The 17058-nt window shown below is 44.3% G+C and overlaps 1 protein-coding gene and 1 long non-coding RNA gene across 3 annotated transcripts in view; both read right to left on the bottom strand.

Moving 5' to 3' along the window:
• The window catches only part of IREB2 (iron responsive element binding protein 2), a 54365-nt gene extending 48111 nt beyond the window's left edge, over positions 1-6254 (bottom strand). The window contains exons 1-2 of one of the 2 annotated variants that reach the window (XM_057494848.1): positions 6088-6254; positions 4856-4942 (exon numbers count right to left, since the gene is read on the bottom strand). In XM_057494848.1, the coding sequence (XP_057350831.1) occupies positions 4856-4942; positions 6088-6106 (106 nt within the window). In that variant the 5' untranslated portion in view covers positions 6107-6254. The remainder of the gene's footprint in view (positions 1-4855; positions 4943-6087) is intronic. The other variant, XM_057494847.1, reaches the window with a different exon arrangement.
• Positions 6255-13495: 7241 nt separating this feature from the next.
• Positions 13496-15633, bottom strand: LOC130681454 (uncharacterized). Its single transcript, XR_008994616.1, has 2 exons — positions 14854-15633; positions 13496-13866 (listed from the first exon to the last, which is right to left on the bottom strand). It is a non-coding gene; the product is annotated as an uncharacterized LOC130681454 (long non-coding RNA).
• Positions 15634-17058: the final 1425 nt, after the last annotated feature.

Here is a 17058-nt window from a genome sequence, read left to right as displayed (position 1 = left end):
GATGTGTCTGGAGGATCATCTGCTTCCGGACCACAGGTAACTGGAAACCATGGAAAGCGAAACCGCAGATAAGGAGGGAGACTGCTGCACCAGGCTGGATGGGATCTATTTCCAATGAAGAATTCTAACCCTTTATGTATGTATGGCAAAAGTCTAAAACAGCCAAAAGAGAGAAAACAGATTCCTGCTTCAAGATTTTTTTTTTTTACTTACTGACAAAGGTAGAGAAAACAAGAAAAATAATGTATGTTACTGATGAAGGTGCAGAGACCCTCTTCTCCTTCACTCCTGGTAAGCAGGTTAGCTGGTACCATCTGCTGACCTAACAGATGGACTTCATGGTGCCTGTCCAACCGGCTACCTGTGGAATGGACAGTCCTCAGTGTCCCATTACCTCCCTGGCTATAGCACTGAAGAAAGAGCCAATCCCTCAGCAGGCCTGCTGAGAAAAAAACACTAGGACAATTACATTCCTCTCTCAGGAATTTGCAGTCAGGACACAGACTGAACGAGAAAGGTGTTAAAAGCTAACCTAGGGACTGAAGTTGCCATTTGCAGTCATGAACAAAGTTAGTAGGCAGAGGAGGCTTGCCTGCAATGAAGTAGAGAGAGCAAAGAATGGAGAGAGCAGAAATCTGAAGCCCCAAGAGAACCAATAAAGAGCTTTTTCAATTCCAGCCCACTACCCATCTTCTTGAGACTATTTCATTTCACTGACCTAGGAGTTGTATCCTTAGAATAAATCCTTCTTCACCTGAGCTAGTGATCTACCAAAGGGCCTAATACTGAACACAAACTGTCAGCAAAAGTAGAGTTAAAACCAACAGACCTTGGACAAAATGCAGAGTTGGTGAGTGCATTACTGCAATAGAGCAGTAGAATCATGCCAGGTAAAGGTAATTAGAAAGTTACGTACTACGTATAAACATCACAAGCACACTGTTCTGTTGCTTACCCAACTCACAGACCCAACTGACAAGCCCAGTCAAACTAGGCTAAAATAGGTGAAAAAGTCATCTAGAGGTACAGTCTTAACTGGCGGGTAAGCCAATCGTAACGTACGAAGAATGGCATCACACAAAATGACTAAGTAAAGTGGGCTTAGCAACAGAAGACTGCAGAGCAGATATTTCAAAAAAAAAAAAAAAGGATAAACAGACTGGGCAAACTTCAAATGACAAAAACAACAGCCTCTGACTAGAAATTCTGGTTCCCATGTGGCCTCACTGTGCTTTCTTGCTTTCTCTTTGGATGTGTGGAAACTGCATCTTTTTTACTTGAGTGCTGAATTAAGTGAGTTTTTCTTCCTTATATTCAAGGGTAAGGGTGAAGACTGGAACAGATAGTATATAGTAAACAAGGGAAGTGTGTAGTGGGGATGAACGGAACAGCACACTTTCAATCCAATAATTGTATACGACGACAAAGTTGCATCAAAATGTAAATAGTATACACACATAGCAGCTTTATTTATAAACAAGGGAAAGCTGGTAACTTCGATACTCAAAGATCAACTAACCAATCCACAGATGCATCCAAACAGGCAATACCGGTAGCCTTTAGAAACTGTAGAAATGCTTGGATATTCTTTTCTGAGTCAGGGAGCATGAGTTCCCTGACTCAGAAACCAAATATATATTCAGAGAGCAAGTGAAACTTGTATTCAATGACATGGAAAGATGTCCATGACAAATATTAAGTTAAAAAAGCTATAAAACTATACTGTAATTTTGTTAAAAGCAGCATATTTAAATACATATATGTACACATATGCTAAAAATGAGATTCTGCACTGCCTGTCATGTTCTTGTCTTTTTATGATTCTCAACCCCAACCTAATTTCTTAGAAACAATAAAACTCCCCCCAAAAATTAAATACAGATTTTTTTTCAGAGGTAGAATTCAGAAAAACAAGTCCTAGCTTTACTGTAGGACTGGGCAATACTGTGGTGAAAAAGGCAAGCAGTTAGGAAGGAAAAAGGAGTGAATGAAATAACCTGAGATAAACGAGGGGTCTGAGGTTGCAACAGCAGCAGGCCCTGCTGCCTATTCGGCTACTCTCTCAGACAAGCTTCCCTACAGACAGGTGCCCTGTCCTCCACCACTCAAGAATTTTGTTTCCATTATGTTTTCTGTTCATTCTGATTCCCCAAGTGATGACTGTTCTCTATGATCCCTCTGTTTAACAGAAATTCAAGTCCCAGTTCCCTCAGAAGGCAGTCTGATTATTCCAGGCAACAGTAACTTCTCCCGTCCTTGGAAATAAATATATTTTCAAATTAAGAGATCTACTTTAAGAAAGTCATTCGAAATTTCTAAGGTGGTAGTCAGTGCACTGGAGGGTCAGACTAAAAGGGCAATCTGCCACAAGTGAAATGTAAGATCAAAATGTAATCAATGCCACAATGTGTCCACTTCCAAAAAGATAACGTGTGCATAAGCTTCAAAAGCAAAAAGATAAATGGCAGCAAAAAAGCAGAAATCAAAAAATTTCCGTTGTATTCTATCTGAAGACAGACTTAATGAAGGAAGGTGTCATTAGTGAGGCGGACAGGCTAGGCTGGTTCAAACACCACCCACTGCCAATCACTTCAACCACTTCCCCCTTGCATTTCTCTACTGTAAAAATTAGAAAGCCAAATACTTGGTATTTGGGCCTCCTTGAAGCTGAGAGGGGGCCAATGACATTTTGGCCAAGGAGATATAGGCAAAAGTCCCCAGCGAGGGTTTCTCTTCCAGTTTTGCACTTCCAGCTGCCTAGAACACAGACATAATGCCTAGAGGTACAGCAGCTATTTGCAACCAAAAGCAAGCAAGCAAAACAAAAAAAGGAGAAGCCTCAGTCCTTTGCTGACACTGGTGCCATACAGTCCAAGACATCCACATCTAGACTTGTTATGTGAGAAAAACAAACCCCTATTTGTTAGTCACTGTATCATAGGTTTTCAGCTCCTTGCAGCTTCAGGCATTCCTGATACAGGGAGCAGAGAGTTAGAATCTGAGTAACTCTAGGCTACTTTTCTTCCCTACCACGTAAGAGGGACAGAACACATTCCCTTCATTAACAGCTACTAAGCTGTAGTTCTCAGCCTGGCAGGCATCAGAGTGTGGGATGGGAGCAGAAAAGACTGCAGTCCTGAGCTCGGTGACCACCAAAGCAATGTCTCCTAAGCACCTGTCTGGGAATCCATCCCACCTGGTCCTTCCAAAAATGCAACAAGGACTTTTTGTCCTCATGATAACCAAGCAAAACGGCCTTCTACCCAAGTTGCTTCTTTCTTTCATAGTCAATTCTTTCCAATTTTATTCTCTCTTAAAAAAATTAAGTAATTACTAATAAGCCTCTCATAACCACTCTTATGGAAAAAAAAGAAAAAACGGGATTTTCCCCCATAGAAATATAAAACAAATTCCTCTTTTGAAGGTATTTACGTTTATAGATGTTCTACTGTACTTATCATGGTTATAAAAATTTTGATACTCTGGAACTCAGTTATGTATAGATGCCTGTGATGGCTTATTTTCCAGAGGTAACTTAGCTTCTGTATTACTCATTCTCTTCCAATGCATTTTAGTTGTTTTTGATAGTTTCTTGCTGGCTTCCTGCATTTGGGAAATAGAGGTGATCTTTAAGTAGGCACATTTCCACAAACTAACCACAGAAAGAACTTATCACTCAATCTAAAAAACCCCCTCACATATGTTTTTACTCTAAAAGCTATAAAAAGTGGGTTAAGAAACTTCCAGGCCAGAATCACTAGATATTCGGAAAAAGTAAAGGGAAATTAAAAGTTCTGTCTTGCATATAATCAATTTAGCTATTATTCCCTTTTCAAAATTAGTACAAACATATCAACAGTGAAGAGACTAAATAAACGTGAATGAAAGATATACGGCACTAAGAAACCAACCAACCTCTCTTTACAAATCTCTGCAGCTAACTGTGCAAGGTAAAGGATATTACTCTTTTTTGGTGAATTATTTCTAAATGGCAACCCAATTCTAAGTCAGGGATTGTCTCCAAAATAAATCTTCTCACGATGCACGAGAAAATACTGTTAGCGGCAGTCTAAAATACTTAAATCTATCAAAATCTACAAAAAAAAAAAAAAAAGCCACAAAAGCAATCTTAATTAAATTAAACGCAAGGGGGAAAAAATTAAGACCAAGATGAAAGAAGGACTTCCACCAAAACTGATGGCACTATTTTTGGAATTTATCTTTTCATATAGTTTTCTCTCAGAAGTCTGAAAAGAATCACTCTTCCAGACAGGTCTTCCCTTTATTGGCCTTGTCAAAAAAATTACTCAACTGTCAATAAAGTCTAAACTTCCATCCAAAACCCTGGTTTCAGCTAAGTCCTTGCTTCTGAGACCTCAGTGAAGAGTTTGACCCTGACCTGTATCTACAAAGGTCTGCCACAAGTGTTGGTGCACAGGCCAGGACAAACCATGGCCAGAACTGCAGAATAACTCAAGTCAGTGGGCCCTTTTGAGGATTCCTCTTCAAATGATGGTGAATAAAGAACTAGAGGCACTGCTCACTTAAAAATTAAAATATACATCTAATAGCTATAGAATATCGCCAGTTAGGTTCTGGTTTTTAAATTGCATTCTTCGGAGAAGAATATCTTTGCTAAATTAACCAAAGACTTTTCAGTGAGGAGTTAAGATATGGGCTTACACCTTCCTCAAACAAAAGTTGTCCCAAAGAGTTTTTAAAATATTAAAGATATGCGTAAATATACCTGTTACAACATGGTGGGAACAAATTTAAAATTTCTTCAGCTCAGCTTGACAAATGCATTATTATTATTAAAAACTAAACAAACCCAAGAAATTATAAGCAACATTACCATACTTGGTGCCTCCAAGTCTATGAACATTGAAGAACTTATGTGAACTGTCATTTAATGTTTCAATAAGGTACTCAAAGGCGTATCCTGAAAAAGAAAATACACTTTCATTAAACACAGCTACAAAGTACCTTATTCCAAGTGAAAATACCTGGAAACCTGCTTTATCCAACAGAATTTTCTGCCATGTGGAAATGTTCTGTATTTGCATGTCTAGTAAGGTAGCCATTAGCCACAACTGGCTACTGAGCACTTGAAATGTGGCTACCACGACAACAGAGAAACGGAATTTTAAATTTTTATTTAATTTTAATTAATTTAAATGTAAACAGTTACATGAGGGCAGTGTCCACTGTATAGGACAGTATAGCTCTAAATTACGAGTCTTATCAAATAAAAACTGGCAAAGTAACTCCTGAAATGTGCTAACAAAGAACCTGGACAGGGACAACAGGAATGATTTAAATAAGGTAGAGGCATGTTCTGGAAAACCATGTCCTGAAAATTACCTAAGTACAGAGAGAACAATTTGAGAATGCCACAATTTAGAAGGACCAATTTTTACTTATTTGAAATATTTTTTCAGAGTATTCAACATGTTAAAAATCAAAACCAAACCAAGCCAAACATCTGGGTAAATTAGCCAAGTGCCCCTAAAACCCCCACATTTCTCTGGTCTTGCAGAAGCTGAGGCAGAACTTCAAAGCCAAGTCCTAAGCGTCCGGTGCGATGCGCCCCAGCCCTTAACGCTCTTAGGGAAGCGGTGGGGAGGCAGCCCGAGGGGAAAGGGCCGTCGGGTGCTACGTGCAGACTCTGCGGAGAGTGAGAAGGGCCCTCAACGTTATCTGGACCTCGGGCCGAGGTGAGACGAGACGAGCCGGGCCCACTCTGCGCAGAGGGTGCTTTTCCTCCTCGTACACAGGGAGGCGACTCCGCGCCGCAGTGGGTGGCCGCGAACCCGCGGTCCGGCCCTCGGCCTGGCCGCCCCGCGCGGCTCCCTGAGGCCGGAGGATCAGGCGGCGCGGGCCTCAGGACAGGCCGCCAGCCAGACCCACGAGGGGACCCCGGCCGCGCCACGTCCCTGACGGGGCGGGAGGGAACGACGGGGGCCTCCCGGCCTGGGCCACGAAGAGCCGGGGGGAACGCCAGGGGCCGGCGGCCTGGGGGGCGAGGCCCAGGGGCGCCGGTCGGTGTGCGGCCCCGCGGCAACACATCCGGCGGCCGACACTGACCTGCACCTGCGGCGTCCATCGCCAGAGACCATATTACCCCGCGAGCAGGGGCGGCGGGCAAGAGGCGGCGGGGTGAGGGAGGAGGCGACGGACAGGCACAGCCGCGAGGACGGGGCAATCTCGTGCAAGCACCGCGAGAGCCGCGGAGCCGGGCAAGTCTGCGCTCGCGGGACTTGCCGTCCAACTATCGCGAGGTCCTCGGGCGTGGAAACAAAGAAAGTAAGGGGCGGAGCTAGCTCGAACGCGACTCCCTGCGCTTGCGCAAACACCGCTGTTCCCTTCGAGACGGGGCCCGCCGGGACCTGTTGTGTAGGTTTCGCGGCGGCCTGGTGGCATCCTGTCGCATGTCTGTGGCCCCAGGGCCCGGCGGTGCACGGGCTCCTGCGGGGTAGAGATGGGAGGGTGTGTTAGCATTGGAGTTCTCGGAAAGAACGCGAGCTGGACGCTGTCCCCGGAAGGTGAAGCCCGGTTACCGGCGGCGCGTGCGGCTCCAAGGGGACTGTGCCAGCGCCCGTGAGGCGCGCTTCTGCCGAGTCAGTTATCCGCCCGGCCCGCAGTGCAGTCTCCCTTTCAGGGACCTGGTTCCTGGGGCAGCCGCCACGCTCCCAGCCTCCATCAGCCACCGCCCCGCCGCTGTATCTCCCGGAGACAGCCGACCCCGCCCGTCCTTATCCCTCCCTAACCCCAGGAGCGTCTCAGGTCGAGGACGGCGCGAGGCTTGCTACTGTCTTGTTTCTCAGTCCCAACTCGGCTTGCTCTCTCCGCTTGCTGAGAAACACCCTTCGGCTTTTGCAACATCAGACTCGTTTTTTTCCTTCCTGTCCCTAGGGTGCGCTCTCTCAGTCTCCACAGCCCCTCTTCTCTGCCCAGCCTCAAAAATGCTGGTTTGGCTGGCTTGCACCACCTCCCACTCCATTTTCCCAGTCCCACCTCACCTTCTCCTTTGGCTTCAGTTGTTACCTAGGTGCTGAGGTTCCCCAGTCCACCTGTAACCCAAACACATCTCCTAAACCCAGAGGTGTATATTCCAGTACCTGTTGGACGCCTCCACATACCACGGGCTCCAAGACTGAGCTAATTCCTTTTAAGACACACTATTCCTTTAGTACTTCCTGGATCAATGAATGACACCACCATCGGCCCAGGTACCCGTGCAAGAAATCCACACATGGTCCTTGACCCCTATACCATATTCCTTTGATCATGAACCCAAGCCCTGTCAATGCAAACCCCAATATATTTGCTCTATTCGCCTTTCTAACCATTCTCTTGCGACCACTCAGGTCGGGATTTCAAATTTTCTGTCTGATATGCCCCATCTGGCTAACCCCTAACATTCTTCAGGCCCCAGTCCAGACATTATTTCCTACAGGAAATATTCACTGACCTCCCTGAAACCCCAGTTTGGGCTGGGAACCTGATGACATGCTTCCCTATTATCCTATTTATGTTAATGCACTTTATTACACTTGACTGGAATTGCCCATTTACTATATTCCCCCATTTCAGTTAGATGATTTTACCTGCATGCAAGAGAATACCCAGCTAGCAGTGGCTTAAACAATAACCTATAATTATCTCATGTGACAAAGTCCACTTCAGGCAGTTCCAAGATTGGTGCAACAGATCAATCGCACCATGAAAGACTCGGGCTCCTTCCCTATTTTGGCCCCATGATCCTCAGCATTTTGGTTTTTGTTCCTCAGACTTGTTGCCTCTTGGTTGTAAGATGAATGCATTGTACAGGAGCACCACGTCCTACAGCTTCCAAAAGCAGGAGGGAAAGTGGTGCGAAGCACATCTCTTTATCAGGGAAGAAAGTATTTTACTGAAGATTCTGTGCAGACCTCTCCTCAACCAGAAATTAGACCAGTGGTTCTCTGCTCTGTCAAAAGGGGGTGCCCTTTTCAAAGCATACATTTTATAATGTCTCCTTTACTATCCTGGCATGAAATTTATTGATAATGTAACCTACACAAAACAATAAAATATATAATGCCATAACTAATATAAAGGAGAAAGAAAATGAATTTATCAGAAAACAATATGAAATGTATGCACCTAAGCATGTCTACACTACATGACATGATGTAGTCAGATGCTTGTATCTACTTACTGTGGTTTTACAGAACATAAGACAATAGGGTATTATTATATCACAAATTTGTTCCTTTTTATTACTGAGTAGTATTCCATGGTACTTTTTAGTGCATCTCATCAGGAGGCACCTGAGTTCATTTAGTTCCCTTTCTGGCAACTGAGTCATCTCTTAATCTAAAATCAGGCCAGGGTTTTAAGGCCAAATCTGCAGGACTCTAGAGCTCACGCTTTTATGTATCCACAGTTTTGTGGCTTGTCGTGGTTTCACTTATTGTGAGGGGTGGGGACAGAGGCTCCCACACCTTTCTAAGTCTCAGTCGGTCCTCTCACTAGGTAGGCCCCAAGAGCTGCCATATTCTTGCAATCTATTTTTTAATTCTACACAGGGAAAGCTATTTGGTTATATCAATAGTACCAAAATAAGTGCCATATCTAAAAATATAAAAACCATGATGAACAAGAACACCTGCCACTCAGTGGCTCACATTGGAGTCCACTGCTAAGCCTAGTTGGCAGGTAAGGTGAGAACAGTCGGCTGCCAGCTTTTGGCATATGAAATAAAAGGAAACAATTGTACACCCAAAAAAAGTAGCCGCATGTCCTGCCCATCTAGTCAAGTGGAATGCAATTAGGAGTTTTCCTTTTAGCTGATAAGAGCAGACCACATATTAAAACTTAAAACTCACTGAAATCCCTATCTGTTGGCCCCTGGTAGTTAAGAATATCCATTCAGGCTTGCAGAACTCTGTCCTTGAGACTGATAAAATGTAAAATAAGTAGAAGACCCCTATTCCTCAAATACCCATTATCTTTTCTAAGGGAAGAGAAAGAACTACTACCAGTAAAATGGCGCAGGATCAAAATTTCAAAAGAACAGTTATGAGTTAAAACAACTTAGGGTGTCCCTCCAAAATTCATATGTTGAAGCCCTAACCCCCATACCTAAGAATGTGACCTTATTTAGAAACAAGGTCATTGCAGAATGTAATTACTTAAGATGAGGTCATGCCAGAATAGCCTGGGTCCTAATTCAATGACTGGTGTCCTTGTAAGAGAAAACAGGAACATGGGCCCACAAAGGAAAGGCAGCCATGTGAAGAGACAAGCACGCGCACAGGAAAAATGCCAGGCAAAATGAACGCAGAGGTCGGGGTGATGATCCAGGGAAGGAGAGGCCCAGAGTGCGTTCTTCCTTGCAGACATCTTAAAAAACCAACTCTGTCAATACCCTGATGTCAGACTTCGAGCCTCCAGAATGGAGAGAAAATTAATTACTGTTGTTTAAGCCCCCAGTTTGGTGTACAGTTGGCCCTTGAACACTGAAGCTTTGAACTGTGTGGGTCCACTTATACACATATTTTCTCAATAAATATATTGGAAATTTTTTGGAGATTTGCAACCATTTGAAAAAAAATTGTTTTTCTCTAGCTTACTTCATCATAAGAATATAGTACATAATACATATAACATACAAAATATGTACTCATCAACTGTTTTTGTTATCGGTTAGACTTCTGATCAACAGTAGGCTGTTAGTAGTTAAGTTTTTTGTGAGTCAAAAGTTACGTGCAGACTTTTGACTGTGTGAGGGGTCAACACCACTAAGCTCCACATTGTTCAAAAGCTCACCTGTACTTTGTTATGGCAGCCCTAGGAAACTAATACAAATACCTTCTTGGGATATCAAAGGTGCAGTGAGGATAGTATAGAACAGTCAGGAGAACCAGCTTCCAATCCCAGCTTAGGCCCAAACTCACTGTATTGTCAAACCCAAATGAACGAATCTATCAGGCCTCAGCTGTAAAATTAATTGGTTGAAGTAAATCTTCTCCTAGGTTCAAGAATTATTCTGTATAACCCATGACTGTGTATTTCCACTTTCAGGCATATGCCTTTTCCTTGGTCCTGCTCATCAAAGAAACCATGGTGTCCTGTCACACTGAGATTCCTAAATGTCTCTAGGCTTCACCTTCTCCACTGCTACCTTTGTTTGGGTTCTGATCAATGATGACATATCATTGTATTAGGTTGAACCATATGAAATATATGACATTGGACCGTTTTTGACCTAAAAAATAGTAATTTAATACAGTTCAACCTAGTAGTCATTTCCTAATTGGTGTCCCTGCTTTGGTCTTCCCTGCCCACCTTCACACCACTACTCCAATCACCCTTCACAACACTATCAGGATATTCCACCTGAAAGGCAAATCTGACCATGTTTGCTTAAAATCTTTCAAAGTTCTCCCATCACCTTCAATGTAAAACCTGAACTTCCCTATGCAGCACTTGAGGCTGTTTTGGACCTGATCCTCCCCTACTCTCCAGTCTTACCTCTTTGACACAATCCCCATTTTTACCTAATGCACCTCCATACAGAACCAATGTTCCTTGTGTTTCCCTGAAAGTCAGCTCCATGTGACCTCAACCCTTTGCGTGCTCACCAGGAACAGTAGAGGCTTCTCTTTTATGAAGCCCTCACTGTCCTCACCTGCTCCCAGCACCCCAGCAGTGGGCTCTCTCTCCATGGCTCCCTCTCAGAGCACTTAGCTCACTACACTGTTAATTCTTGTTCATTGTCTATTCATTCACTAGGCTGTGACCTCCCTGAATACAAGAACCAGCTTTTCACTCTATCTCCCTACCTCCCAGTACAAGGCTTGGTATATGGCAGTTGTTCCAAAAAGTCTTGATGAATAGATGAATGGATGAGTGAATGAATGAATGCACTCTGGTCATGCATATAAGAATCTCCAAACTTGTACAATAGGAAAATTTGACGTAAGTTATTTGAACTATGAAATGTTCATCTTTCAAAACAAATTTTCTACAGAAATTCTGTCCATAGCAAGCTATCCTAGTGAATTTGAAAATATGACTTGAATTTAAAATTAATTGATAGAAACTAGACTCAGAAAATGGTGCCTTGGACACTTTAATTTGGTTCAACAGTCATTTAAGTATCATCTGTTACATTCCAGAATAGTGAAGGGGAAAGGGCTTGCCCTTGAGGAGCTCATAAATAAATGATGACATTTTAAGTGTTAATAAAATAATAATAGCTAACTCCTATTAAATCTTTTTAAGCACTTTATATGCATTCGCATTTAAACCCTCACAACACCCCATAAGACATAAGTATCAGTGTGTTTCTTGCTGCAAGAAACATCCACCTCAAACAGTCTCACATACAGGCCTCTTCTTGTATCAGCTGAAGAACTTCTATTTTCTCAGAAACATGGGGCAGCTCTCTCACAGAATTAGAGAAAGGTGGTGGCAGGTGGGGGGGGCCATTTCAGGAGCTTTCTGAATCTCACTTGCATGGAAAGAGCAGCCCCATTTAACAAAAGATTCTCTGATGGCTGATCTCAGCCAGGCCAGAAGCTAGATGCTGGGGACACAAAGATTAGGTTGGCTCCAGGTTTATGTCTTAGTCCCAATAGACCACTGAGAATAAAATAGACAGTGACAATGTATCCAGAGAGTCAGAAAACAATGTTCCTGGGAGGCAAAAGTATTTGAACGCAGCAACTTTGTCATCAGGACCTTTTCCAGCCAGCATTGTGGACATTCGATGACCCTTTCTTGTGTCTCCTTCCCCAACTACTCCGATTTTCCTTTAGGCAGTTCAGCCCTTCCCTACCCACCCTTCACAAGTCCACCATTGGACTCAGTACCTATTTGGCTCAGGAATTGGGGATTTACATAAGTAGAAGCAACGAATTACAAGACTTTTGCTAGGCTTTCTGACAAAGGAAACTTTCTTTCTTCTCTAAAAGTTGTGGGGAGAAAGGTTGTGACATCTGGAAAGGTTGCAGCTATTTTTACCACCACTGTGGTGAACCTAGAGCTGTGGGATCCACCTTGGGGAACCTGAGAATAAAGCCACAGCTGTTAGAAAACAGAGAGAAGAAATAAAATACTGCATTCTTGATGCCATCCATTTAGCTTGTGGATCAAGCCTTGCCTGTTCTCCATGACTTCTCTGCAATTTTTCTTCAGTTATGTGTGTCAACAAATCCCCTTCATAATTTAAGTCAATTTGTATTCTTGTTTTTTTTATAACTTGCATCAAAAGGTCTGATAGCTATTTTCTAGCTGTACAATTTACTTAACTTCTCTAAGCTGCAGTTTCCTCAATGGTAAAGTAGGAATAGTGACAACTAAATGGATTATTGTGCAAATTAAATGTATCTGAGGGTTGTGTAAATTTCCAATAGTAGCTGTATCAAATTACCACAAAATTAGTGGCTTATAGGAACACAATCTTATCATTACAGTTCCAGAGATCAGAAGTCTGAAATGGGTACCACTGGGCTCAAATCAAGGCATCAGCAGGGCTGTATGCCTTTCTAGAGGTTCTAGGGGAAACCCGTTTTCTTGTCTTCTCCAGCTTCTAGATGCTGGTCTCATTCCTTGGCTCCTGGCTGCCTTCTCTCTTCCAAGCCAGCACTGGTGTCACTCAGGCCTCTGCTTCCATCGTACATCTAACTCTGCCTCTCCTGCCTTCCTCCTTCTAAGGAGATTTGTGATTACGCTGGGCCATCCAGATAATCCAGGACAGTGTCCCCAAGGTAATAGCCAGGATATCCCTTGATAATCAAGGTGAGATGATCAACAACCTTAATTCTATCTGCAGCCTTAATTCCCTCTTGCCATGTAACGTCATGTACTCATGTGATACAGGGATTAGGACATGGGCATCTTTGTGGGGTGAAGGGATTATTCTGCCCACCACAGGAGTCTATTATTCCCATGGACTTTGAAGCACAGATGAAGAACATTTAACACCCTTGGTGGGAACCAAAGGTTTTAAAGATAAAATGATGTCTAACCTGAGTCCATTTAAAAATACTGTTTGCCGTTTATCAAATACCTCAGAGAGTGCACCAGAAGGTTTGCATACACTATTTGTAATCTGCGTAATAACATTTAAGATAAATATTATTATCTCTGTTGTAGAGATTTAAAATTTGAGGTTCAGAGATGTGGAAGAAAATGACCCTTCATCAGCACTCATCAGTTGGTGGAACCAGAGAGGAAAGTTCTGATGAGAGCAAAAGAAGAGAAAAAGGTTCAGAATCCTGGGGCACTGGCAGGAAAGGCAGGGCCAGAGGGCATGGGGCAGTGCCTGGGTGCCAGGAGGAATGTTTGGGGAAAGCAGGAATCTGAAAGGAATTTGGGGTGATGTGGAAACGCCGTTTCATGCAGAGATTTCACAAACTCTTTAAAACTTTCAAAACTCTTTCAAAAATCTTTAAAACTATTTCAAAAACTCTTTAACCAAGAAGGGAACATGAGAAACCACCCAGTTTAAGGGTTTTTATACAGGCATGTGTCTTGCTCAAGTTCAATAGTGAGTTATCTAGTCAGACGACAGAGCCGGAATAGGAACCCAGATGTGGGGCCCCCGCACCACAACCCTTCAGTGAAGACAGGACAGCTGCCAAGCATTCTTAGAACCAGCCCTTCATCCTCAGTTCTCTGAGGGCTCTTCCCGGCTGCTCAGCAGGCTCAGTCCGTGGTGTGTGCCCAGAAGATACAGTGAAGTCTTGGAGGTACGGTGTGGGCTGCAATTAGAGGAACAGCCTCTGGGTGGCAGGCATGAGTCACTGGGAGCCATGTAAACAGGCGTGGAGGATGCAGTGTCTGGTTCTGGCACTGGTGGCTGATGAAACCCTAAGAGAACAGTAAGACAGTGGAGTTCCCAATTGTACCCTCTGGCCTGGCAATAAAAACTGATTTTTTTATTACCACTTAAGACATCCACATGGCCCTTTCAAAGCAGTCATCCTACAAGGTCTGATATCTACTCCAACCGCAGCAGCAGCTCCTCTCCGAGCGGCCTCTAGAGCCCTGGGCTGGACTGGACAGGTCAGGCTGGAGGCTGAGCTCTTGCTCTGGGGGCTGTTCGTCTAAACCTCATAATATTAAGATCTGACTTTCCCTCCACAAATCCCAGACACCCTGGGCCTTCCTCCTACTAACTTCTGGTCTTTTCCTGCTGCTAAGATATAAAACCCTGATCCAAACTACCACTGGATTATTGGTCTGATCTCAAAACCACAAGCATAGGGATTCTGTTAAAATGGAAGCCAGCATCTTACTACACTGATGGACAGTGAGTGCAATAGGGTATGGGGAGCGGAGAACTTGATAATATGGGTGAATGTAGCAACCACGTTGTTTTTCTTGTGAAACCTTCATAGGAATGTAGTATCAATGATACCTTTAAAAAATAAATTTAAAAAAAATGGGAGCCAGCTTACTTTGTCCTTGCTCAGAACTCCACCCTGGCTCCCATCTCACTTGCAGTCAAAGTCAAAGTCCTTAACATGACCTCCAAGGCCCTCCACAATCTGCCTCTCCTACCTGACCTCATCTCCTGTAATCCCCTGCTCACTCCGCATTAGCCTCACTGGCCTCTTTGCTTTGAGCACCAAGCACAGTTCATTCGCCAGACCTTGCACCTGCAGGTCTCTCTGCCTGGAATCTCCTCCCAGACATCCACATGGCTTGCTCCATTTTCTCCTGGCCTTTGCTCAGTGAGGTAGCTCCTGAGCATTCAATATATGTGGCAAACCTCAGCACTTCTTACATATATTTTTCTGCTTTATTGCTCTCCACATACTTACTGTGATATAAGATGCTGTACTGGTGACTCACCGCTTGTTGTCTGTCTTCTACTGGAATATAGGCTCCGTGAGGGCAGGGAGTTGATTGTTTTGTTCACTGCTACATCCCCAGTGCCCATAATTGGCACATGACAGACATTCAATAAATATTTGTTTAAAGGATGTGTAAATAAAGTCACCTGGCAGGCAAGCCCAAAGAGAATACCTAACTTGTCTCTCTGAATCCAAAGGGGAGAACATTAGAGGCAGGGGCTTCTACTGATTTCCGGTTGAATCTGCCTCTGCAACTTTAGTTTACTGATGATTTAAAATTTCAAACTGGAGAGGTTTTTCCTGGTCAAGGTTATGCCTACTGTGTTGGAAGAAATGATGGTGGAAAACTGTTTTAAAAGAAGTTCATCAGACACACTGAGGAGCCCCAAATCCATGCAACAGAAAGCCCCACAGCTCTAGGGAAGACGTCCCATTCCTGGGCAAGATGTCACAAAAGCTCACAGTATCTCTTAGTTTTAGGACCTGGAATACCTTTGTGTGTTGTTAAGGCAAGAAGCGCCGTCTCTGAAAATGTGGGACTAGGTTCTGACATTAAGAAAGAACTCTAGGGATCAACACTGTGCTGTACAGAAGGAGTGGAAGTTTGGCCTCCAGGCCCTGAACTCAGAGTGGGCTGCCTCTGTCTCCTATGCTGCATCACCACCCCCATCTGGTGAAGGATTGTCTCTAGCCTGGGTTCCTGCCTGACCTCCTCACTGGCACCTGCCTGAACCCAACTGCCCGGGATAGGCTTCCAGAGGCATCAACTTTGATTACAATAACTTTCCTGATCAAAACCCCCAATTCCCACACAAAGGCAACATCCAAAGTCTCTAGGCTGATATTGGTGCCTCTTGTGTCTGGCTGTGGACACCTGGTTCCATCTTCGTCAGTGTCTCACCTCCCTGGCTCTTGTGCATCATCCAGCAGGTGCTGAGCTTCCTACCTCAGCATTTTTGTTCCTGCTCTTCCACCTCCCATTTGACTCCCATGCCAGAACAGCACCCCCATCTTCCCTGGTATATGCAAACCCACATGGCGTCCAGCACCCTTGTTTTCCCTGAGGCCTCCCAATCTCCCACACGGTGGTAGGACCACTTTGCTCTCCGCGCATGTGGCATCTCTGAGCTGCTCCTGACAGATCTCCCCCAGACCAAGTTTGGATTGGAAGATTCAGCAGGGTTCCAGGGACCTCGCAGCATCACTGCTCCACCCCAGGCTGATCTCTGGAGCCCCTCCCTCAACCTGCTGGCCTCTGATGTTTAGCAACCCACCTGCATGTCCACCTGCACCAGATGTCAAGGATCCTTGTTTCTCCTCTGGCCTTGGCTTTGCCTCCACCTCCCCACTCCTTGGAGCTCAGCCTCTCATGATATGAGCATCTATCTCCCAGCACTGGGTGTGTCTAGAGCACTGAACATTTTCTATTTTCATACTACACAGCCCCAAACACCAGCCCATTACTACATCTGGTGTTCAGCTGTTCCAAACTGGAGGAAAAGCTGGCTATACTGATCTTATTGAAAGAAGACATTGACATGCAATGTATAGGCAGCCCTGGATATTTTCAAGGGTAATTGTGCCTGTACAGGAGTCTTATTTTAAGTGCTGACTTCAGACCCTAGCTCCGGGTAAGCTATGGCTCTGCCAGGTACAGTTTGTGAGGTCATGAGGGATGAGGACTCCTTTTGGGTAGACACTCTGCAGACCATCTCCTGAGTCCCAGGACATCTTTCCTTATTGGGGGTGAGCCCGCCATTAAGCCTTTGAGTCACAGATCCGAGCCCTAGGAGAGAGATGGCCTGCCTCCAGGATGTAACAGCCTTTTATCCCCCTTTGTTAGATGAAGCAACTGAGGCCTGGAGATAGAGAAGGGGGCAGGTGAGATGCAGCTTCCTAGTGATTCCTCAGGCAGAACTCTGTCTTCTGAGCCCTTGGAAAGAATAAGAAAGAACGTGGAATTGGGAGAGCTCATGTTCCCTGTGGGAAGCATCAGATTACCCAAATTGAAGAGTTCCTTCAGTTCAGCCTCAGAACATCTTAGGAAGAGTTTTCAGCCAGTGTGTGCTCTTGAAACAGGTCCTAATGGGGCTCCCATCTGCTTCTTAATGAATAGCACCAAGTTTATAGAATGGATTAAACTTTCCTGGTAACTTTCACCTTAGATATGGCTTATACTGGGGCATCTGCCTAAAAGATTGCC

This window comes from Manis pentadactyla, chromosome 18 (genome assembly GCF_030020395.1).
Source record: "Manis pentadactyla isolate mManPen7 chromosome 18, mManPen7.hap1, whole genome shotgun sequence".
NCBI lineage: Eukaryota > Metazoa > Chordata > Mammalia > Pholidota > Manidae > Manis > Manis pentadactyla.
This window is presented reverse-complemented; position numbering and strand designations above follow the sequence as displayed.